The sequence below is a fragment of the Saccostrea echinata genome, unplaced genomic scaffold (assembly GCF_033153115.1).
Source record: "Saccostrea echinata isolate AGI-Se365-2 ecotype Australia unplaced genomic scaffold, CSIRO_AGI_Sech_v1 ptg000009l, whole genome shotgun sequence".
In the NCBI taxonomy this organism is placed as follows: Eukaryota; Metazoa; Mollusca; class Bivalvia; order Ostreida; family Ostreidae; genus Saccostrea; species Saccostrea echinata.
In genome coordinates, this window is record NW_026889758.1 from 20,899,529 (window position 1) to 20,925,478 (window position 25,950).

The 25,950-nt window shown below is 31.9% G+C and overlaps 1 protein-coding gene across 5 annotated transcripts in view; it reads right to left on the reverse strand.

Moving 5' to 3' along the window:
* Nucleotides 1-25,950, reverse strand: part of LOC133181998 (sodium channel protein 1 brain-like) — a 34,230-nt gene that overhangs the window by 5,385 nt on the left and 2,895 nt on the right. For 2 of the 5 annotated variants that reach the window (XM_061316690.1, XM_061316694.1), the window contains exons 3-25: nucleotides 18,327-18,541; nucleotides 17,836-17,964; nucleotides 16,839-16,969; nucleotides 16,531-16,746; nucleotides 16,144-16,204; nucleotides 15,908-16,052; nucleotides 15,680-15,814; nucleotides 13,603-14,097; nucleotides 10,579-10,669; nucleotides 9,280-9,297; nucleotides 7,737-7,981; nucleotides 7,162-7,332; nucleotides 6,728-6,921; nucleotides 6,406-6,556; nucleotides 5,769-5,994; nucleotides 5,596-5,654; nucleotides 5,089-5,351; nucleotides 4,153-4,294; nucleotides 3,838-4,011; nucleotides 2,119-2,241; nucleotides 1,342-1,671; nucleotides 871-1,008; nucleotides 655-765 (exon numbers count right to left, since the gene is read on the reverse strand). In XM_061316690.1, the coding sequence (XP_061172674.1) occupies nucleotides 655-765; nucleotides 871-1,008; nucleotides 1,342-1,671; nucleotides 2,119-2,241; nucleotides 3,838-4,011; nucleotides 4,153-4,294; nucleotides 5,089-5,351; nucleotides 5,596-5,654; nucleotides 5,769-5,994; nucleotides 6,406-6,556; nucleotides 6,728-6,921; nucleotides 7,162-7,332; nucleotides 7,737-7,981; nucleotides 9,280-9,297; nucleotides 10,579-10,669; nucleotides 13,603-14,097; nucleotides 15,680-15,814; nucleotides 15,908-16,052; nucleotides 16,144-16,204; nucleotides 16,531-16,746; nucleotides 16,839-16,969; nucleotides 17,836-17,964; nucleotides 18,327-18,541 (3,963 nt within the window). The remainder of the gene's footprint in view (nucleotides 1-654; nucleotides 766-870; nucleotides 1,009-1,341; nucleotides 1,672-2,118; nucleotides 2,242-3,837; nucleotides 4,012-4,152; nucleotides 4,295-5,088; nucleotides 5,352-5,595; nucleotides 5,655-5,768; nucleotides 5,995-6,405; nucleotides 6,557-6,727; nucleotides 6,922-7,161; nucleotides 7,333-7,736; nucleotides 7,982-9,279; nucleotides 9,298-10,578; nucleotides 10,670-13,602; nucleotides 14,098-15,679; nucleotides 15,815-15,907; nucleotides 16,053-16,143; nucleotides 16,205-16,530; nucleotides 16,747-16,838; nucleotides 16,970-17,835; nucleotides 17,965-18,326; nucleotides 18,542-25,950) is intronic. The other 3 variants (XM_061316692.1, XM_061316693.1, XM_061316691.1) reach the window with 3 other exon arrangements.

A 25,950-nucleotide genomic window follows, 5' to 3' on the forward strand; every position in this document is an offset into this window, starting at 1 on the left:
TTTGTACATGGACATATTGTAGAAATGAAAAAAACATGCATAGGAGATTTGAAGGAAGACAAAAAAATTTAAATAAACTTCAAAAAAATTGCTTTATATTGCAAAGCTCACCTCCTTCTGATGGAAAGAATTATTATAAACAAAAATAGCAAGATATTGAAACAGATGATGTCAAATACTGTACATCATTTCAATACACAGAGGTCTGAACCTGTACATGCACACTGACAGACTGAAATTTATACAGGTTTCTAACAACTCACGCTACAGAGGATTCTCAAAGCACACTGTGATACATAAGTCTATAGCAATGGCAGCAGAGAGCTTCCATTATTTCTTGGTTTTATCAAATATTTAAATTTTCAATCCCTAAATACTGAATGATAGTCAAATTAAAAATTGAGTCTAAGACTGAAAACAGTCTCAGAAGATCTTCTATGATTTCATCCAGACTCACCAAACAACCACGGGCCTGAAATATTGCATAAAATTATGGAAATATTGCTGAATATAACCTGGCTACAAAACCAAGCATCAAATATGCAATTACAATGTGCATATAAAATAATTGCCAAGAATCAATTTGTGCAGCCAATTTCATGAATGATGACACATGCCTTTGCATTGCTGGCATATAATTTTTATTAAGTTTACCTTTGGTCTCTTGATGGTCTTCTGTGGCTTTTTGGATCCCAGCTTCTTCAAGGTGTTCATGTAATTTTTCTGACCTTGTGTTAAGAACATATCTAAAGCGCTGCCATCATACTGGTAAAGAAATATAAAGGCAATCATACAGTCTCTTCTCTATTTATTTCAACACATTTTTCATTGAACTCAAAACTGCTTGACACAAATTAAAGTTGAACAAACCTTTTTCTTCAAGGCATTGAAGTTGTCGATAATGACACCAATAATCAAGTTGAGGGTAAAGAACGACCCAAAGATGATAAAAGCCACAAAGTACAGGTACATGTATAGGTTGTTCTCAAAGCTAGGCTGCTTATCCACCTGTCAAATTAATATGTTCATAGAAAGCTTTAGCAATTATCAGTCATTAGGTCAATTCTTAGTTCATTTTATTAATTTGAATGAGGTACCATCAGTACTCCAAAGAAATATCACAAGATATACATGTATGTACTTAAGGTTCAGGATTAATTGATAATTTACATTTATATTTAAAGCACAGATCCAATCAATTAATGAATATATTAACTAGTTTCAGACCTTAGACTTTTTTAAAATTTTCATTTTGCAATGTATGGTGATTCCTTCCCATGCCAAGAACAAAGATACCTGATCATACCATGTATTTGCAAATAGCGAATTGATTATACTTACATCTGTACTATCTACGGCATCGTCCATAACTTCCATCCATCCCTCGTATGTGGCTACTTGGAACAAAGCAAGATAGCCACTCAAAACATTGTCAAAATTAATATTGGAGTTGACCCAGGTGTAATTGTGTGTGGAAGCCATTGCCAAGCACTGGCTTTTGTTAGCTACAACACTGGGGAGCAACACCTCACCGCTTGCATCCTTACACTTGTAAAATCGACCAGAAAGGAACTGGACTCCCATAATACTGAAGATCAGCCAGAAGACCATACACACAACCAAGACGTTCAGAATGGCGGGGATGGCCAGCATCAGAGCATTGACCACAATCTGTTACACAGATAGAGACTCCTTTATTATCAATTATTCATCTCTATATATAAATTTTAGATTAAATATCTAGGAAATACCTAAATATCTCACTCTTCCTCAAGCTCGATAATACTTAAATATCTTACTCACCCTAATGCTCAGTAATACCTAAATATCTCACTCAGCCTCATGCTCGGTAATACCTATATATCTCATTCACCCTAATGCTTAGTAATACCTAAATATCTCACTCACTCTCATGCTTGGTAATACCTAAATATGTCACTCACCCTAATGCTCGGTAATACCTAAATATCTCACTCAGCCTTCTGCTCTATAATACCTATATATTTCATTCACCCTAATGCCTGTTAATACCTACATATCTCACTCAGCCTCTTACTCAGTAATATCTCTATATCTCATTCACTCTAATGCTCCCTAATACCTAAATATTTCACTCACCCTCATGCTCTGCCACCTTGATATTGCTCTAAGAGGTCTAAATGCACGGAGTGTCCTCAGGGATCGGAATGCTGAGATGTCTTCACCACCCGCAGCATCAGCTATCAAACTGGCCAATGAGATCTACAATCAAATACAGAATGTACTCCTGGGAGTTGAACTCTTTAAACATTTATAGGAGAAAATCAGTCCAACTAGAAAGCTGACCAGTCAGCAGGGCCCCGCCGAGGGGTAGAAATATAAGAGTGCAGCTTACAGAATAAGAATGCTAATTGATTACAAAAATTTAAAAATATATGAAGAAGAATATGCAATAACAACTGTATTTATAAAATTAAAATTTCAAGATAATTCCTAAATATCCAACAACCTGTAAAGAGTATCCCTGTATTTACATAAGGCAGTAAAACACATCATATCTATAATAACTCAATTAAATGCATATTCAAACAAGAATAAAGCATGTGTTTTCAAATATCACCTAGCCTTGACCTTAACTTCAAAACAAACATCAGTTGCAGACAAAGGTTAATTTATCTTAAAGTGACAAATAAAGATAAGCCTGGAAAATTTTCTGCCCAAGACAAGATAATTAATCCCAAGGGATTAATTGTACTGCTCTCTTATCCTTTTCTTCCAAGTTTACAATAAGAACTCCTTCAGTAATGATAGAATGAGTTTATTATTGGACTACCCGTTAAAATTAATAGTATTCTTGAATTTACAACGGCAGGCAAAAAAGAAATGAATAAATAAATAAAATAAATAAATAAAAACAAAAAATAAATAAATAAAAAAAACATATCTTTATGTATATCTTGTTTTTAGAATTCAATAAAATCATAACTCATTGTATATTTTACCAATATAAAGTATGAACATTATTTAAATCCACATTTCAGAGAATGTAAACATCATTCAGAATTGACCTTAACTTCAAAATAAACTTCATTTGCAGACAGAGGTGTTAATTAATCTCAATTTGACAGAAACAGATAATGCTTTGGATTTTCTTCAAGAGGAAAGTTAATTAATCCCATGGGACTAGTTGCAGCTTTCATAGTTTACAATTGCAACATTCTCAGCAGTTATCTCTCTTTGCCCTGGCATTCATTCTAATGTAAAGTTAAGGAATCTACCCCACCACCCCAGCTCCAAACTGGATGACATAGAGAACCAAACTTAGATCAAAATATGTCTTACTGCCTCTTCAACCAACATACCAAATTTGAACTTAATTGGTCAACTACAAAAAAAGTTATTAGAAAAAAACAGAAAATTTAGAGAGACGGAAAAAAAACAGAAAATACAGAGAGACGGACAGACAGACAGAGTGATTACTATAGGGCACCCGCAAATCCTTGCGGGGCCCTAACTAGGGATATGTTGTGGTAAGCTGGAAGTCCCAACCACTTTTTCTTTATGTATTTTAACCTCAATATCTTGAATCCTCTAATATCTCTCTTTTTTTTTTCTCTGACCCATTGAGTTTGATATTGAGGATTGACTGTACCTGTATATGATTGTCAGAGTACAATTTTGAGTAAAATTTGCTCACACATAAGTGGAATTATTTAACCCATAAAAAATCTGCAATGGCCTTGGGAAATGAAACAAAACTTCAACTTCCAAATATTATAAGGCATGCACAACATACACTTCAGCTGAAATATGGAACAATGGTTTAAACTAAAACTCACTGAGATTTAGATTACTCACCACAACAATGAAGAAATCTAGAATTGTCCAAAAGCTTGTGAAGTATTTTTTGAATCCTAGGGCAATCCATTTCATTAACATTTCAATTGTGAACAGCACAGCAAAGACAATGTTTGAATAGTACAGTGCAGCCTCCAGTTCTGGACGAGTGTACAGATATACATCCTCAAAGGCCTACAGTTCATAAAACAAAGATCATAGTAAATAAATTCACACAAGGTTTTTTTTTATTCTGATGATATTAATAGCTTACCAGTATATAATAGGTACCTTGTACTATGTACCCAACAGATTGATGTTTTACTTAGTACTTACCAAAGACATACTGCTTAGGGCAATGCACACAAGAATGCTGTATTCAAAGGCTTTGTGCTCCACAATTTTACACATAGTGTATCGCAATTTGTACCATTTTTTCCCAAAGCTGGATTCATCAAAATCTGACCAGAGGGCATGGCTGAATAATTAAAGGATAGAATATTGTTCAGGATAACAACTCACATTTTATGTTCTTATTTTGACTTTTAGAAATTTTGATTGAGTATAAAATTTTCAATTTTTTTAAAAAGATATTGTCTTTCAACTTCCATAAACTAACAAAGAAAGCCAAGTGTGAGCAGGTGATTTCATGAACTAAAACAATGCAATTTATATTTTACAAGAAATAACTATGTGTTGCAGTGCTTTACTTTGCTAAACATTTCTATTTAAACCAGGAAAAAAAAAAAATAGGCCAATTGGCCTTGATGGTCCATGATGATGCACACTATATATGTACAATTATTAAGTTATTCAGTAAAGTTAAAATGTTTAAAAATTATGTGAGTCATGGCCAAATCAAATATTACACTATAGTAATTATGATTACATGTATATAAATACTAAAATTATGGTATGAAAATGACTTTATATACTCATGGATTGTAACTGCTAGTTAGTGCTACACATTTTAAAGTTTCAATTTAGCTTTTGTTAAAACACACACAATATAAAACTCAGTGTTTTTCACAAGTTCAGTTCTTACCCAGTCAATTTCAAACATCTGTTAGAGTGAAACAAATGACAATATTGTACAGGTACATGAACCATGAAAATTAAATTCTAAATCATCACTTTGCATTCAAAATGTGAAGGAATCATTGCTTTAAACAGAACTGTGAACAATCAATACTTTCATTAAATAACCCTGTGATGTGAAATTATTAATTAGACACTGTGTGAAAATTAAATCTTAGTGAAAATTGTACTTACTTTGACATGCAGAATCCTGGGAGGCAATCCTCCACAACTGTTTCTTTATTTTCATCATCATCATCCATGTCATTGGCTTCATCACCCAGAGCCATACCATCTTTGTCTTTTTTGTCCTTTTTATCCTTAGTTTCTCCAGCTTTGGAAGTGCTACCAGCATTACTGGCTGTTGAGTCTTTTGCTTTGGAAGCTTTTCTTGCAGCATCAAAATCGGAAAATTTGTCTCTCTTTGCATCAAATGCCTTGTCCACCTCTCCCTTATCCTATAAAAATGTGTCAGACATTAGCAATATCAATCATTATGATTTGTCTTAGTCTAAATAAGCCTAAGAAGATTTCAAATCCTCGTTTGTGTTATTTTTTGAAAGGGGGGGGGGTGAAAAATAAATTAACTGCTTATGTTTTCTGATAGAACACAGTTGATCTATCTGTTTTAGGTCATACAATATGCTACAATTTCAAAATCCCATTTGACACACTATTATTATCAACAGAATCCTTTCTTACATGGTTGATGCCATTTGCTTTTAATGTCCCATTGGCTATAGCTTTCTTATCTTTGGTGTCTGTTAAATGAAAAAAAAAACTTTATAAAAGTCAAAATTCAAATAAACACAAAATTCATGAAAGTCAAAATTCAATTAGTCTGAGTAATTCCTAGTCATTTCAAATGACCTTACCACTATCTAAATCTGTCATGCCAATTTGTTTTTCCTCATCTATATCATCTGGTCCTACAGAGGCTGTTCGAGGGGTTTTCTTGAATCTGTTACAGCAGCAACAGCAGAATCTCTTTATCTTTCCAAATGCTAGTGCAAGCTTGTCTTCTTCTTCATTATCATCAGACCCTTTCAAAGATTCACTTCCGAAAGCATTCAGTAGTAAGGCCAAGAAAAGATTGAGAACCTATCAAAAAATATATACATGTACATGTGTATATAAATTGAGAAATCCATCTTTTTCTCAAGTGTTATTTGTATTTAAAAGAATAGTTTGACATGACACTTAATGAGTACAGGAAATGTACATAAATCACTTTTTCTTCCCAAGAAAATTTGGTTTTGAGTAATTATGTGAAACCATCTGCTTGTTAACCAGATTTGGGAGAATTTGTCTCGCTTATGATTACCAAATACCTAACATGCGAAAATAAGGTGTCATGAAAATTTGGTGACCTAGTAGTTCATTCAAGTATTTGGTTTAAAAAAATCTCAATTTTGAAGTTCTTATGTTATTTGCATGGATTCAAAAAAGAAAGAAATCAATGCTAAATCTTTCCTTATGAAAAAATTAAAATGGACAATCTTCAGGACTTACAATAAAGTATCCAAACACTAGAGTTGGCAGGAAGACCACCATACATAGTTCGTCAGCTGCTCGCATACAATTCCACAGCTCCTCAATCCACTCTCCACAGAGGATACGGAAAATCAACATCAGAGCATGGAAAAATGTATTGAAATTCCATCTAGTGAGAAGGAAAAGCCAATATTAGTGCACTTTCTTAACAAAGGGAAGTAAACTTTTGGAGTTTCTGTCTCACATGTAAATCTTCAAACACCATAGAAAAAAGTCCTTTGTTGCTGTACATGAATTAAATTTTCCACAAATCAGAATACTGTTGATAGCTATCAATTACCTTGGTACTCCATCCTCTCCAAATTTATCTGCTGTGTAGCTCTTCCTAAACAACTGTAGACCAATCACAGCAAATATATAGATAATGATAACGAGAATGACCGTCAGGTTTCCCAGTGCCCCAAGCGTACTCATGATTATAGACAGTAGGACTCGCATTGTTCTCCAAGACTGGGCCAACTTAAAAACTCTCAACTGAAATGTTGAACAAGAATATTTGAACACATAACAAAGTAAAAACATGCATATCTATCTAAAATTTTCAGGTAATTTTATAATTGTTGACTATTATTTTTTTTTTTCCAAGGCTTGCATTTTGCTAATCATATTGGCACCTTAATTACTTCAGTATTTTTTTTAACTTCCAATAACCATGATCATAATAGTGATTACACAAAACAGATATTAAGAAATATCAATTCTGACATCACTCACCAATCTGAATGTCCTGATGACACTGACACCATCCAAATCGGCCAACCCAAAATCTATCCAACTGGCTGCCACAATTACCAGGTCAAAGTTGTTCCAGCCATTGGAAAAGTAAAATTTTCCAAAGGCTGTCAATTTCAGCACTGCCTCAAGAGTGAAAATGACAGTGAAGACCTAGGAAAAATATTTTACAAATCAAAATTGATTCTAAACTGCCAGTAAATCTTAAATTTTACTTTATGAAAAGTATATTTTACAAAGAAAATGGATGCAATTCTAGAGCTGTTTACATACATAGTTTCGATAAACACTTGCATGTAAAACATTCAATTTAAAATAGTGCAAAACCATATCTGTAATTATGTATGTAGTCAACTCATTTAATAATTCAAATCATATGCAAGTATAAGATAAATCATCTATCGCCTTTCTTTAAGAAGTTTTCCACATTTTAAAAGAAATCAACTTAAAAGTTCATCAAGAAATGAGTGAATATTAATTCGAGCAAATACGGTGGAGTACATCAAACAATCCATTTTTAATTTTAACCTAATCTGTAAATGATAAATTATACATACAATGTTGGCAACTGTTGTGGCCGTAACCAGTTGATCTGGCATGTTGTGGTACTCTAACCCCATAAAAATTGTGTTCACACCAATACAAAGTGTAATGAAGAGGTCAAACAGTGGGTCTGACACGAAGATGAAGACCAGGTTCTGGAGCCTCAGCCAGGGGATGAAGCAGTAACAACATTTCCCCATGCAGGAGTGATTTCTGTCCACCAGTGTTCCTGGCTCATTTCTACCTGTGCTTTCCTCACCTAGCAAGGTGTAAAACAAAACAGGTAAAACATTTGGGCATAATTTCTACATTGTATAAAAAAAAGTGTGAGTGTGATACATATATGTTACAATAAAAAAAAATTAAAAAAAGAAGAAAAAATGACTTCAAAATGTTGCATTAAGTTAGAGGCCAATAATTGATCTTCTTGAATGAAACAACTCCCTCATTTATATTTCTAAATGCATGCAACACCTGTTTTGAGGTCATAAAACTGTAACAAGCAGAATGTGGTGAATAGTATAGGGAAATTATCTAATGATCTATATATTTAAAATTTTGAATATAGTTCCATCTACACAGATAAGCAACAACCATGCCCATGTTAAAGGCACATACAGTAAAACTTGTCTGATCTGGACACCAATGGTTCCAAAGAAATTTGTCAGATTAGACAGCATTCCAGGATTGACATTTTCAACAACTGAATTTACCAAAAAGAACTGTAAGACACAAGATTAAGGAATACACAACATCTGGATTAAACAAGTTTTACTGTATTTATTATTATAATAAAAATCAAATAGACTTTTGTTTTTTCCTAACATCTGTATGAAAAAATAACTTTGGCATCATTGACAAAAATTAGTACCAGTAAATACCATATATTTAGTATTTGGCCCCTATCTGCCCAGCACATGAATTAAAATACTGGAAGCCTTAATTGATATGAAGATATACTACAAATACACTAGCTATCAACCCTATCAATTAAATATTTATGCAAGATTTAAGTTTTTTTTTTAATTGAGTACACTAACTAAATGTATCTATCTATCTATCTATAACATGTACTTGTATTTCTGTTTCCGTTTTATTCTGTCAATTCCCAAAAATATTCAGTTTTGGTTAATGATTTCATATTTAAAATCCCGTATATGTATTTTGGAAATGCCAAAGTTTATAGCTTAAAAAAAAAAAGAGAATGCTTTTCTTGTCTGATCCCCCCCCCCCCCCCTCAATCAATACATTGGCCTTTAAGGATGAAAACATGTACATGTTTACTAAGATTTGTTTTACCAACCCAGATATATGTAAATAAGCAAATGATATAAATCTGGCATTAAAAAAAATAAAGCATACATAGGCATAAAAAGTAATACAATCCAAAATAAATAGTTACAACCAAATGTTAAGTAAAAAAAAAAAAAAAATTCATAAACATAGGAAATGCTATTGGGATTTGTACAGTTAACATCTTAGGGAGGTGATTAACAGAGGGCTGGGGTTTTTTGTACCAGAAACAACAAATACTGGGTGGAGAATGAAGACGCTTACCACTGTTTTTTAAGCTTCCTAAAAATCAAACATATAGTATTCTCATATTTTTATACAAACATATGGTATTCTCATATTTTTATACATGTGTGGATATAAACTTCTTACTGAAGAAACTACTTCATGCAACTAAATACATATTATAATGCACATGCCTTGAATGAGTTAACAGTGTAGGGAAAAACAAGATTAGAGAATAATTGATAATCATTTTTACTGAGCTGGCAAGGAAATTATATACATTTACTGATAATTCTACATTGCATAAATCCAGCATACATTGAAATATGCTGTGAAAATTAAATAACTGTTATTTCAAAATTACTCTGTGACCTTGTGCACAGTGTCCTAACTACTTCACATAATCCAACTCATTACCAAGCAAACAAGGGGATTAACTACAGTGAGGTTTACATCATGATACACAATCAATCCTCTTAAAGCAGTATTAAGCCTATTTTTAATTCAACTATGTCTTGTGTAACAATTTATGAAAATAATTTTCAGAAGTATTTAAATATCATTCTAGTAAAACCAGTTAACAATTCATCAAAATTGAATACTACCTCAAATTTACAGTCATCAAAACATTTACCAGGGTAATAGTACTGTAGTTAGTAAAAAAGTTAAACCACATTCATAAAAAAAAAAAAAAAAAATCAGAATACTTTTTACATCTACTTATAAATCCCACTTCTATTAAATAATCATACAACATCTAAAGAGGGACAAAGAGTCACAAGAAGTTTAGATTATATGATTTTATTTCATATCTGGGGAAAATTATGTAATAGATGTACATGTAAATAAAAGGACAGATTAGTGGTACTAAAAGTTGGTCTCCTTTTGGGAAGACATTACTCTTTCCTTCAAATTGAATTTTTCTAATATTAGAATGCATCAATAAAATCCTTGACAAATTTAAACATCAAAGCGATACAATTACTGTGTTAATTTTCAAATTTCTCTAGTTCCTACCAGATATATCTCTCTTCAACCATCCCCACCCTTTTCCAGTGTTTACCTGAATTTAGCATCTACAACTTCAGACAGTACCAAAACAGACTACGGAAAATAAAAAGAGAAGGACCACTGATATAAGAAAACACAAAATAAAATCTGGTTAATACCAGCTTTCCATTTCTTGTGCACATTAGAACCTGCAAGATAGACAACAAAGCCAATCATATTTATTCATAAATTTCTTCCATGATGAATCTACCTTATACAAACTTGGATCCTATAATGAAAAAAAAAATATACCCTACTGGTCAATAAATAATTTTTGCCTGATTTTACCTTTGATTATTTTTGGAGGTGGCTTGCTAGATTTAGTCTTTGTAGAAAGGTCTCCATCATTGTCACCAAGATGTATCCCGGAGGAAGAAACCTGCAAATGCAATAAAACATTCCTAAGATTTCAGATGCATTCACAGCAAGCATATAATCCAGTTTAGCAGAAAAATCAATCTACCGTATTCTAATAAAGGCAATTATTTTAGATATATAGCTTTGAAACAATACATTTTTAAACCAAATAAATAGGAATCTCAGAAAAATTAATGCAATCATGATAGACCAGTAATTTCACCCTGGAAAATGTCAATATATCGTCAGGATACCACTAAACATAAACATGATATGTAAATGTTAGAAGTGTGTTATAAATGTAGAAAATCTAATTGGTATTCTGTGGAAAAAAAAGATTGGGCACATCAATTCTGGCCTGTATGAGAATTGCAGCCTTCACACTCTATACCCTTCATTTATCAGGTACTGCCAACAGATACTTAACAATAGAATTACGCAAACAACCCAGAAAAATAATTCTATCAACCACAAAAATGTATTATCATTCAATAATTTCTGACGTCAATACACATACAGAATTATTTTTAAATTGCTTTAAATAAAAGAGGTCAATATCAAATTTACAGTTCATAGATCCAATTTCATATACAAACTCTTAGGACTCCTTTTGCAGGCAAATTATCAATATTTCTACCATTATTACATGTCAATGCTCCAAAATTACCTTAATGTATCCTTTATTTATGTATAATGTATTGCTTTGTTGGAACCTTTTATAAAATTTTAAATCTCTATTTTTACAGCTGTTAACAGATATATCAAAATAAGCAAAATTTAACAGAAGATATGACAAGAACTGCATGTAAATAGTCTTAATGCATGTGATATATGTGATAAAGAAATCAGTCATGATGAAAAGCAGTGCAATTCAATAGTTAAATACTCATTCATTTTGGTAGCTATTTCATATGAAAAACAGTGACATGCTTTTGTGATTTTCGCAGAAAGTTACAGAATAAATTATGAATAATAAATTGCTCTCTGTTAGGAACTGAACACATGAAAAATATTAAAAATGTATTACTTCTCTACTATGTGTTGCAGAGAAAGAAGATGGAGCACATCGCTACAAAAGAGAACAATTAGAAGAGAATGAGAAAAGGGATCTAGGTGTTTTCTGGAAAAAATCTTCAATGCTATTAATATTCTCCCAAGGTCAAGAAAAATGCATAAAACTGCACAGAACACACATTTACAGGATTTGGCTAACAAACTTGCATATTACTGTTCATAAGTTTACAGGATCTCTAAATACTGTAAATGCAGTTTCTTTTTCTCAGATCTATACATTTAACAGAGAGAATGCACAAATTCAGGGTTACTGGCCATAAGGAAACATTAGCTTGACCTTACAAATGACTTATGTGTACCAGTGCATTGTACAGGTGTTTAATGTCTACTCACAACTTTTATATATCGAGGTTTATTATTTTTCACAGGTATTGGTGGCTGAAAATAAGCAGATAACAAAGGGGAATAAGCCAAAAATTGCCTTCTTAAGGGCAGATAATCAACAGTGTTCATTCATGGAAAATTATTTGGTACAGTAATCTGATCATTTTTGGAAAAAAAAAAAAAAGGTTTTTGAAATAATAAGTACTTTAAAATATTTTTTTTCTACAAGAGTACATGTACATCATTAAAAGAGCTTACATTATATAAATCAACTGACCAAAAGACAAGAGAGAAACGTTTTCACAATTCATTTTTGAGAATTCAAGAAATAAATTGTGCTTTTCTGGAATTTTCTGATGTCTGCAGGTAAGTTCAATCATTACATCAAAAGTGGAACTGAATAATTGAACTATATGTGGTCAAGCAATCCCCATGAGAATCACAGCCAGGAACACACTGATCCTTCTATTACGTGTGAGATAGATGCTGAAAAACCAGATCTGTCTATTTTTAAATAAGAAGAAACAACTCACATTTCTTCTGGCTTTATTCCCCTTGTTTTTCTTATCTAATTGTCTTTTTAGTTCTTAACTGTTGGGTAATATTTTTGTGGCTTAATGAAAATATATTGATTCATGGGTATTTGACTTCATGGTTACTGAAGTGTTGAGTTGTTATTTATTTATTTATTTGAATTTTTACATTTCCTGGGGGACATGAATTCATGGGTCTACTGATACCAAGAAAACAACAAAAATTAAACCTCCATGAAAATGAGAGATTTATGTAGTATGTTGACTTTGTTCCAAGCAATGTTAATAAATCATAAAATCTCAAAAATTTTATTTATAGAATGAAATCATGTTTGAAAAATGCACTATAGTATTTCAGATGGCTGCCTACTTGCAACTGAATGCTATCATCTCTTAATTATGACTTCTCTATTCTGCAACCTCTTACTTGGAATTGGTTAGCTATAACAGAATCTGATTCACCTAGTCAGACAGGTATCTGGTTAAAATTACACTCTTTTGAAAATGTGCAATAGAGAAATAAACAAGTTTGGATGAGTTATTGAGCTTTTAAAAGTGACTGCATGCAATTAAAGGGAAGAGTTTATGCTAAAAGAAAACAGATAATTGTATCCCAGTTGATCAATAAAGGTAATTAAATGGTTGATAGAACCATATTCACTGAACACACAAATCTAGAATTTATTTAATGGTACCATTTCATGGTCCTCAGATTAGCCTTTCAATTCAAGATCCATGCAGTTAATTAAAGATGTTTTCCACGTTGTTATCAGTCTGTTGCATCAATAATCTCGTAACTTTGGTACAGGGAAGAAATAATGTAACCAATACTTACATACATACAACGTCCCTGTCCAAAGGTTGGTGAGGAGTAGAGAGCTATGTTTACAGTTACTAACTACAGCTAGAGATACAAGTACAAACCTCCACCAGGCAAGCTGTTAATTCTCTGCTAGTACACAGCTAGATAGCTGAAGTTAGTAAGCTTGAGCATATTATTGCCTTATTGAAAGGAAACACTTACATTTGCCAAACTGTCCTGCTTGATAAATGGCTTTATTGGTGTGGTGGTCTTTTTGTCAATGCTGTCAGAGTTAAGGCCATGTGACATGGACCCGGTACCAGAGTCGGCTTTGCGTGGGTTAGACTGGCTGTCTAGGCTGATATTATCAGGGTCATCTTTGTCCTTGCTACCTCCAGAGTGAGAGCTGACATTACTCTGAACAGAGTATCCGCTATCCTTACTTGGCATTTTGACCATAGGATTACGACCCTTGCCATAATTTTGTAAAGGCTTTCCATTGACAGTAACAGTCCCAGACTTAGAATTGCTACCTACTTTTGAATCTTTGGAGTCCTTGTTGTTGTTGGTGCCATTTGACTGCTTCCCGTCCTCCTTTGGTGGTTTCCATTTGGTGCTGTCTTTGGCGACTTCCTTGTCAGCTTTGGCCTTGTCTGCTGCAGCCTCCTTTTTTAACTTGTCTTTTGCAGCTTCCTTTCTTTCCTTTTCTTCTTTTTCCTGTATGTATAATAATCATATCATAATCTTATAATAACCATTCAAATTGAAGTCTTTTTTAAACATTTATCAGCTAGGCATCATCCTTGTTTGAAAGAATACAGAAAAATCATATTGATGCATTAAACACTAAAGTACAGGTATCCCAATATAAAATTTCATGATATTTAAAAACACCTTTGTCCCAAATGTTTTAAAGCTAATTTTATCACCATATATATTTTGGGTGAAAAAGTCTCCAGAAATGGATAGAGATTGCAATGAGTAAAATTGCTATATGTTTATATGTACATATTTGTATACTGGTAAGTAACATTAATAAATTTGGCTTGGTTTCATTTCTTTAGTAGAATATATATTGTTACACTGGGTCAGTATTTTAGGCCAATACTTAAGTTACACTGGGTCAATATTTGAGGCCAATACTTAAGTGGTTACAAGGTAACCCCAATATTGGCCCTCACCTACCTCCTCCTTCTCCATCTGTCAAAATTTTATCAGATACAATATATCATCAAATACATATAAAATAAAGAGGACCACTAGGATACATAACACACCCTCCTGTAACTAAATGATGCATATCATTTTATGAATGACCCTGTCATTTGCAACTACATTGAAATAAAGTTCCTGTAACATACATGTACCTGACATTCTTTATAAAATACTGTGGAATCATTTTAATTCGTGGGGGTCAATGTTCATGGGCAAGCAAAATTTTACTTGTTCGTGGGGACGTTATTTCATGGGTTACTCGTTTATACGGTAGATTCAGTGAATCAATATGTTCACAAAATATAAGTTCGTGGAGATGTTAATTCGTGGGTAAGGACGACCCACGAAATCCACGAACATTGATCCCCCACGAACAATGATGATTCCACAGTAGCCATATAATGCCAAAAGGACATCAAATTGACCAACTTTTGGTTCATAACACCCCTCCCCCTATAAAGATCCAGGAACTAACCAGGTTTGATGGTTTTAGGCCTCATTGTGTGCAAGATAAGATCTGGACACAATTTGACTATGCATAGCCATAAATTTCTAAAATGAGGCTACAAAGACCTTGTTTTGGTCAAGATACATTTTCTCTCCAAGATGAATCAACTGACCAGGTTTGATGGTCATATAGGCCTAACTGTGTGTAAAATATATTCTGGACTTGATTTGACAAAGCTATAAAATTCCAAAATAAGATCACAGCCTACTTTTGGGTTGTGCAACAAGTTCTTCTGAGATGCATCAAAAAACCTAAGCCTCACAGCGTGAAAGATATCACATGAACATGAAAAAGCTAACAGATGAACCAATGGATGGGAAAGCCCATACCGAAATAAGGCCTGCCAATAGAAAGGCTTATAAAAATTGCTGATCATAGGTTCACTATATCACCAAATACATGTTCAGTTCTACCTATATTGGATACACTATAGCATCAACTACTTGAAAAACTTGGCTGATTTTAAATACCACATGTATTACTATGTCCTGCTGGCAGTGAAAAAGTAAAGAAATCAAAGTATTCTTGTGATTTTTGTAAACAAAACCAAGAATTATTCTGATTTTTGAGACATACCCTGTTGGTATTGACAGCCTCCTCTTCATAAGACATAGCTACAACAGCCAGCATCAAGTTGATGAGATAAAAGGATCCAAAGAAAACCACTATCACAAAGAACAAGACATTCCATGGACCCATTGCCCGAATAACCTACAAAATCATTAAAAAGATGTCAGTTCATGACATGACAAATATATCAAATCATTCTTCTACATTCCAACCATTCCTTTGTGCATATCTAACCTTATTGTACGTGTCTTCCCAGAAGTCCAGAGTGATCAGCTGAAATGAAGTCAACATAGCCCAACCAAAATGGTCAAAACTTGTATAGCCAAAATTAGGGTTTTCTCCTATGTCTGGAAGGCAGGTGTAACCACTCGGACATGATCTGTAAAAAATACCAGACAATTTTATATATAGGGACAGCAAAAGGTTACACAGCACTTTCACAATTCAGTCAGATGAATTACAGTATTTACCCTGCAGCCGAAGCATTCCCACATATCAAGTATTCCCCTTCTCCATCCTGGTACCAGTTTGCTTAAATTACAAAAAAAGTCATTATTGCAAGCTAATGAACACAGACTTTTAGTGTACTTTCAGTCTAGAAATACATGTTAAAACTACAAAAAAAAAAGTGATTTAAAAAAGAAATTGCTAGGTCTTTCACTCACTCACTCTTTCATTATCTGTCACAGTTTGAACACAAATGCTTTGAAAGTAGCTGCTGACATATATCAAATTCTACCTCTTTAACAATCTTGTATATTTAAAAAAAGATCACCATCTTACAAAGTGCAATATTCATAGAAAGTTCAATCATACAAAATACATGTATTATAAACACTAGTAGTGAAACTTCATACCATCATTTTTTATCCATTCATCATAGTAAGCTAAATATGACTTGGATGGTGTGGCATTGTACTCAGGGATATTTGCTACACATTTCTGTCGCAGAATCCCAACATACACCTGGAGTCCAAACAATGCAAAGATCATCAGACAAAAGGTGGTCAAGATGATCACTTCAAAGAGTAGCTTGAAAGCTCGGAGCAATGCACCCACTATTGTCTTCAATCCTGATAAAGAAACATATTCAATACATGAACAATTCATAGTATGCAAGGATTTGCTATGGTCTAAATATTTATACATGTAGTTTTATAATTACCTGGAACTATAGACACTGTTTTAAGAGCTCGTAATACTCGGAATGTTCGTAACATCTGAGGATTAAATACACTTCCATCATCTTCTCCTGTACTTGGCGATGATGTGAAATCTATGATAATGGTGACATATCTACAACAGAGAAAAACAAGCTTCTCAATTTTTGAAATACTCTTGAACTGTTCTACAATATTTCTTAAAGATATTTCTGGCTAAATCTAATTAGAAATTAAAGCTTTTTAAAATAATAATATACATGTAATACTATAATACAATAATAAAATAATAAAGTATTGCTCTTAAAATAGCTAATTAATTATTCAAAAGATGCTCATTAGGAATTCCTGAACACACCAATATCTATAATAATTTTTTTTTATTGTATAAAGCATTTGTCTTTGTATTTCAGTTCCTCATATATATTAAGGTTGATTGACTCTCTGATGAGAGATATATCTCTTCCATGGATTATTGAGTATTGTTATACCTTTCAGAATTGGTTCCTATATAAATCTTTACTTAAAAAAAGGTCTAACATTTGCAATGTTTTAAAGAGTGGTCATAAAAAAATTGATGTTTAACCGTGGAGTGAGATATTGGACTTGTCAATGAGATATTGGACTGCTTACATCACGCAGTTTGGTTCTTGGGTCCAACAAAACGCATGTTGCCCTCAAACCCAGTCAATTAATGTACAATACTCCCTTTAAAAATTTCATCTTCAAATTTGATTTCTTTCAAATGTTGCACCATAAGGCTGAAATTTGTCTCATTTCAGATATCATTGCACTAAGTAGTGAATATGTCACAATCTATGCAGTCCCTTCATTCTTGGTAAATAAAGATTCATCGATCATCATATAAGGTTTTTCTTTACTAATAATAAGTTTCCAAAAGAAATCTGTAAGTAAAGAATTCCTAGTGACCTAGTTCCTTAAAAACAAGATTAACCACATTTAATATTCTAAAAATATGATGCTAATTTAAGTCAAACTTACGCTGATATAATAACTACAAAATCTAGCCAATTCCAAGGATCTCGTAAATAAGTAAACTTGTTAATTATTAATCCACGAGCTGTAAGTTTTACAATACATTCCAAGGTATAAATTCCTAGAAAGACATATCTGCAAAGAGAGAGTAAAATAGGTTTTACAAAAATCATTCTAATACAACAATTACTGTACAGTACAGTATCCATGTCAGTAAGTCTTCTTTGCATTATTGAATCACAAAATAATACGATTTCATTAGAATGACATTCAATATATTCAATGCTAAATTTTTCAATGTTTTTTATTCAGTTTAGCTTCTTCCATGCTTTTGACTTTCAACAAAATTTCTATAAGTTTATTGTATTGTGAAAAAAAAAATACGTTGCTAGAAAACTTAACCACATCAGCATTTCTTATTATACATTACATTCATGTTCTCAGTAACATTATTTTTTTCAAGAATTCATATGGCCAATTTGTTACTTTTCACTTACTCTGCAGTTTCTGAGGCAGGGTCGTCTGGCATAGCTAAGAAGACACAATTACACAAAATTGTCAAAATGACTAGATAGTCAAAAAACTGATTTGTGGCAATATACACAGCCAACTTTCGAACAGGGTTCCAAGGCGTCAGACACCCAAGAGCTTTGGTGGCGGTGAAGCGGTGAATGTATTTGTTTGAGAAACGTGGTGCTATTGCTACAAATGTCTGAAAAAAAAAAGCAAACCAAAAAAGTTACAAATTAATAACAAATTAAATCCTCCCTTATCATGAAGATGATTTAAATTAAAACCTGTCAATAATCATATAACATCAACTTCCTCAGAAAAGATATAATTTTAAATTTCAAAATTCTTTGAAACATTTTCTTGCAAACATGGTTTAAATGACTAATTATCTATATAATAGACATATTTACTATAACAATCTAAAAAAAAAAAATCACTAAATCATTGGAACAAATTATTGATTTATACACAAATTGAGTCTATCCTTGAGGGGCTGGAGTTCTTTTTTCTTAAATCAACATTTTTTTTTTTTAATATAGAGTGTATGAAAGTTTTCATAATGCCTTTTTTTTATTATAATACTGTGACAAGTACTATCATTTAAAACTGAAAAGTTTAAAAAAATGTGTCAGAAAACATATCACTTATTCACTCAATGCATTATACCAGATATTATGAACAAGATTTATAATTCTAACCTTGTTTTTGTAAGAGTAATACTAATTCTTATATTTGTTTCAGTCTCTCTAGTACATAGAATATAAGGTCTAGACTCACATGGAAGATCACTTTTTTTTAAGGAAGCAAACCTCCTATTATCAAAGATATGATGAAGTAAAATCTATTTAAAAAGCAAATGCAAGGAGAAAATTAATTTCTTCAAAGTTATTTCTATCATCAAATTATATTTTTGGGACATTGTACTTTTTGAGAAAAAAAATATTATTCCAATATAACCAAGTGATCAAGTTTCACTGTAAAGTGAAAATCACCATCATATTTATTTAATTTAAACCTTAACAATAAACTATCAAATTTCTAAATGCTTAAAGATTAAATAATGTACACAACACATAGTGTGATGATAGGATCAGCATCTGTTACCCGCAATATCTACCCCATTCATCTTCCTGGGTGAATTCAGTCTAGGTCAATATCTCAGTTATTGTGTGTCTTTTCTAACCAATGAACATGATAACAAGGCAGATAAATTTTTATGGCTGGTTGCAACAATAATGCTTATCTTTGTTCAACATTTCTTGAAGAATTTGTCTTTTAGAAAAAAAAAATGTGATCTTCAAAATGACGGTATCAGAAGTTAATCAATCCTGGATATTCATTTCAACTATTACTAAACATTTTCTGCATTTGGATTGAAACATAAAGCCATGAAGATTAAATGTAACAGAAACCAGGAGCATTGTCCGAGATCTGCTTTGTAACCGTTGCATACTTTGTATCATTATGTGGGCCTTAGTAAGTCATTAATACGTGACCTTTTTGCACAGAATGTTGGGCTGAAGGATGTTAAAAATTTGACCCAACCACAGGAATATGATTTTAAATATAAATCTATCAAAGACAAAATGATTACTATTTTCTCTTTACTATTATGTTACCTTATACATGTGCTATTATTTTAGATGTGAATTGTTCACATGTATTAGCCATGACACACTCTATGTAACTCAACCAAAGACTTTAAAAGGCACAGGGCATATTCCTATAAGTCATAAAGAGGTATTGAGATTGTTACATTTTTCCCAATAACTTTTAAGCTAATATAAGATATCTCACAGATATTTAAAGCCAATTTAATTTGCACTCCAATTTTATTTTTTTGGCCTCAAGGTTCTTCCTTTTAGTCACCAACAATAAACTATTAGCAGAATATAAATAAGAAATTCATTTCTTTTTAACATTTACACAGTATGTACAACACAATGCTTTTATGTATACTTTTAAATGACCCCTAAATCCATTAAACAGTGTGGTGAAGCCGTAAGACACATTAAAATTAAATTGCTGAAGTGTCCAACCTTGACCAAAGACTTGGTTCAACAGTTTCGATGGATTTTTATTTGGAACAGAGCTGGTATAACTACATAAAAACTTCAATCACCCGCTAAAATGGTGACCAATAAGAGGATTAAGCCTTTACCTAAAGATCAAATACAGATTTGCAATTGTTTCAACCTAAAGGGTTTAGTGAAACTTTATGTGTAAGGTGTACTTTAAAACAAGTGCATGGCTCCAAGAAAAAAGAATTTTTTTAAGTTGTAAACAAATCCTAGATAATCCATTAATCACAATCATTAAGATACCAAACCAAATAGAGGAAAATGCCAAGACTAACTAACAGTCTTCTCCAACATTATCAAACAACAGATTTTTCCAGAAATTCTTTGTTTTTGTTGAGTGTACTTGAAAATATATCTTTTTTTAATAATACTAATAAACTGTATAATTAAACTTCAGGCAATCATCATTTTGATTATATTTCTTGATATATTATTGAAAGTCTAAATTCAATATAGAAATTTATTTCATTCTTTTTGATATATACATACAGTCAAATCCCGTTATCAAATTTGAGGGGGCCAAGATTAAACTTCAAGATATCCAAGGATACTAGATAACAAGGATTAAAAAGTAAAGAAAAGTGGTTAGGACTGCCACATACTTCGAATATCCATGATATTTGATATTTTTTGTAATTGTAAAAAATCTAGTTCTCTGCAATTACATAATTTTTCCTTAAAAAATTGAATGTGTACAATCATGTTTTATGTATCTTGCTGTTAACTGTTTTATGAATAAGATATTGACAATCTTTAATCCTTTTTTTTTTCTACACAGAAGAATGTTAAATTTCACTATCTTTGACTTGCAGCTGAGTAAAACAAACTTTGTTGAGACAATTTACTTTCTATTACATCAAATACAACAAGGGTCTACATTTTCATAACTAATGTTGAGTAATCGATGAGAAGGAAGGGAGAAAAATCAACAAATCAGCATAAACAATTACAAGTTTTACGCAGCAAAATGTTCGGAAGAAATGTGGTAGAAATATACCCGGGTTCTCAAGTTGCAAATCAAGACTTAAAGGGTATTTAAATAATTTAATTGCCGATTTTTATCTGCAATTTGGGTATAAAAGCTGTGATTTGATGTATGTAATTGACATTTAGTACAGATCTTGAGCAGATATCTATTGAACTTCAAAATTGGACTGATGATGGATACACTGAAGACAAAAGAAAAGCCATTGTCTCTCAAAAGAGCTTGCAATTATCAGATCAAAGACATAACCTTATACAAAACTATGTGAAGAAATGTATTGTGTCACTGCAATAATAGGGGCATCTTGAGATCACCAAGTTGCAATACAATTATGATTATGGAGCATAACGAATCCCTAAATCGGCTCCGTAAAACATAAAAATTACAACACAGAACAGAATTTTAAATGTAAATTCAATCTCCATGTATGTACATTTGACACAGGGAAATAGTACCAATAGCCTGGCTGTTACGCTGTAATCACACCATCAGGAGATTTGGGTTATAGTCAGAACAAAAACTATGACTTGTAAGCTTTGATCTGACAGTCCTACAGAACTAACAACCAATTGTTATCCTGATTTGAAACAGAGATCCAGAGTCAAAGGGTGCAGTGTTCTAAAGAAAGAAACGAACATCACGATGTCTTACATACAATAATAAAATAAAATGACAATAACGATGATGAATCTAAATTTAATCTCACTTCCACCAGGGACATACATGACAATGTCCAAGTCTCCAAACATGGAGGGGGATACACTTCACTGAGAAAAATCAAAGTGATATGATGGTGATTTAAAAAAGAAATTAATCACTTGGGTTATATGATAATAATTAAGATGCTATCTACTTGGTTTGAAACCTCAGAATGAATTCTTTTTGACATGCAGGTACATCATTGAATATAATCTCAGCTACTTAAGGTCAAAGGAATATTTGTATGAAAACTTCACAAACATAATAAATTAATAATAAGCACACACTGACAACTTTTTTGGACATGTAGGTACAGCATTTAATGTACTGTTATATATTTGTAGAAGAAACTTAAAAAAAATCTATATAATATAAACAATTCTACTGGCCATCCAGAGTAGTCAACTGGTATGAAAATTGTTTATCATGATAAAAAGTACTGAAAACCAATTAGTTTCTATTGAAATTGAGAACATAGTGTTTCAATTAAATTAAAGAATTTCATGAAATTTCCAACTTTTACAGGAAATACTCAAAAGCTAATCACCTGACATAAAAAGTGTGAAATTCCAATTTGGTTTTTTGGGAAGGACATAATCAACTCATGTCTTAGCTTAAGATGGAATAGCAGCTGGCAGTTATTGTTCAATTATCACACTGGATATGTCTACAGATAGTAAATGTGGATATTAAATTCAGCACAAAAATCGCTTCCCTGTTGTTAAGGGTGAAGATGTATTCGCATTAGGAATGCTTTGGTATGAATATGTTTAGGAGTTAGTCAAATGATATAATTACACAACTCTTAGGACATTATGTACTAAATTCATGAAGTTGTTCTAGCTGAAACATCCAATTTTTTTTCAAGCATTAGTAGACTTTAATTAAATAATCTGAAGAAAAAAAATCTCCCTTTTCCCCCACCTAATCTACTTCCCTCAATATTATTTATGAACAGTTTAGAAGTGGAATAACCTAAATTATTTCATGATATTCTTTTACATTTTGACATATCTGCATGGAAATGAAAATGATCCACACTCTATAAGCAACACAAAAGAATGCACCATATTGTGTTAATAATATGTAATATATCTGTGATATCAATTTTAGTCAACAGTTCTGCTATCTTTACTAAACACTTGGGACCTTTCACACACTCTAATGCTTTAGTGGAGTAAATAACCCCCTTGAAGTCCATCTTAATAAGTTCAACTGATAACAAATACAAAATATTACCAATAAATCTCTGAAATCCAGTTATTGGTATACATTATATCCCATTTGCAGTTATTTTTGTATGCCCAAAGAGAGGAATATGCCCAAAGTAAATTGAAAATATCAAGAGAAATGTAAAGAAAAGTGTAGTTATTATTCCAATATTAAATGACAAAACCAAAGAGTTTGGTAATGAACTGTCAATTTAAAGAAGATGACTACTTTAAGAATCTATACATGTAAATATTTTTCAGGCTTTCTCATTTCTAAAAATACCACTGGGTAGCAGCTTTCAAATGATATCCTAATTTCTTTCTGCATTAACAATGACAAAACAGATAACAAGTATCTATCTTTAAACATTCTTTCTCAATTTGCCCAAATGTCAATTTGATAATCTTCACAGGCCCTCCCACTAATTTTATTTTGCTCAAAAGTACACTTGAGAATCCTACTTATCTAAATCTCTGAGAAAATGATTTTAAATTCCCTCAACTCTTTGTTACTCAATAAAAAAAGGTTTTCTAAATACTAATTAAGTCTCTGCTATAGCAGACAAGTATAAAGAAAATTCAAGTATCCAAAAATCATTTATGTAATGGGACTCACGTAGAAGATATACCAATATATATTTAGGATTTTAAAATCTCTTTGACACCATTTTTAAGTAAGCAATCACAAAAAGAATTCCTCAGAAAATGAACCAATAGGCAACAAAACCTACTTGTATGCAATGCACAGATCTATTATATCTACCGGTATATATCCTCTCAAGGATTTATTCAGTGGTGCTTAAATTAATAATCACTGATCTAATCAAATTATAAAAAGGGATGTTACTCTCAAGTTACTGAATTTTTGAAAACGCTGTCTTCAAAGTTTGATTTATAAGAAAAGTTACTGGAGCATTCTGTACTTTCTTCCAACAAAATATGATAGAAAGATATAATTCTTAATTTCTTATCCATTTTCAAAAGTCCTCCTTCTAAGTGGCCATTTTCTATTTGTTTTACTGTTGGCCAAACAAGTCCACTCCACTGAGTAAATCAAACGCTTCAGCTTGTGACTGCCTAAGAACCCTTTAACCTTCTTCAATTTTTAAACTCTCAAGCCCAATGTCTGTCCTGTAGAGAAAGTCTGTTGTTACAATGTTTTCAATTATATTCATTGAATTTTTAAGTCAACAAATTGTATTTGTCTGTTCATCTGGTCAATACTTTTGATCAATAGCGTTACTTGAAACAGACCATGTTCGGATTATTCATAAACACACATACAGTATACCTTGTTTCCATGAATTGTGTGCTGACAGCAACTAACACAGAACAAGTTTATGTTAGTAACAGAATGTGTAGTAAGAAAACCAAGATTCTATAGAACAGCAACAAAATAAAGGCAAATGAATTTGGCAAGTAATTTATCTCCATAAATAGTCTTCCATGTGTTTCTCCATGGGTAGATCAGGAGAAACAGGAAATTTCCCACTGCCAGTTGTTATTACATATTCATGAGAAATCTTTATTTGATGTAATTGGAGAAATGGCAAGTGAAAAGATGCCTTAATTAGAAATGAAAGTACTAAAGTAGAATTCAGGGAAGAATTGCTACTTTTCAGTAACAATAAACAAGTCAAGTCACTTTTCATTAACTGAATAATAAATATAAAATCAAGAAAATGCATTTTTAATCCCTTTTCTAATGAAATTACAAATCTGTGGGCTGTTGAAGTGGTAAATAACATATTTATATCACACAGATTACTGGATGCAGTTGCAGGAAAGGTATCTGATAGTTATTTATATATTGTATAGATTTCTGGACGAAGTTGCATGAGAGGTATAATTAGATTTTGCTGACAGATATCATATTTATATTATATAGATTTCTGGTTGCAGTTGCACAAAATATATAATTAAGTTAAGATGACAGTTAGGGATGTGTGATTTTATCAGTATACCGGTATATCGTGATTTTTAATTGCGTGATACGTATCATGATATAGAGACTAAAATACGGATATTTCAGGTCATAGTTATAAACCCCAGAAATTATTCATTTATTTGTTCAATCTTTCAAATTACAATTACAGGAAGTTTAAAAAATGTTGAAAACTGTAAAAGAACGGCATCCTAGCATCCAAAATTGCTTGATATTATGTAAATAGAAAAAATGAAAAAAGTGAAGTTATGTTTTTTCCTGCATATTTTTAGAAAAAATAAGAATATTCATTCAAAATCATTGTAAAAATATCATGATATTATCGTGATATTTTGGGAAAAAATCGTGATATACCACGATACAAAATTTTTGGCGATACCCATCCCTATACTGACAGTCATCTTCAGATTAATAATAATATCAAAGAAGGTTGATGGTATATTCATAGTACCTATCAAAATAAACCAATAAACTTCCCTTATTGTATACTTTAAAACTTCATGTTTAACTGTGATGATTTAAATGTGTAATTTACATGTAGGGAGAGGGCGTAATAAGTTTTCATAACTTGTGCCCAATCCCATTGTATTTATAAATTACAATAAAATATGTTCAAACCAACTTCCCTAACCCAAATCAATTTTTGACTGAGTACTAATATCATATCATATAAGCTGTTTTTAAATT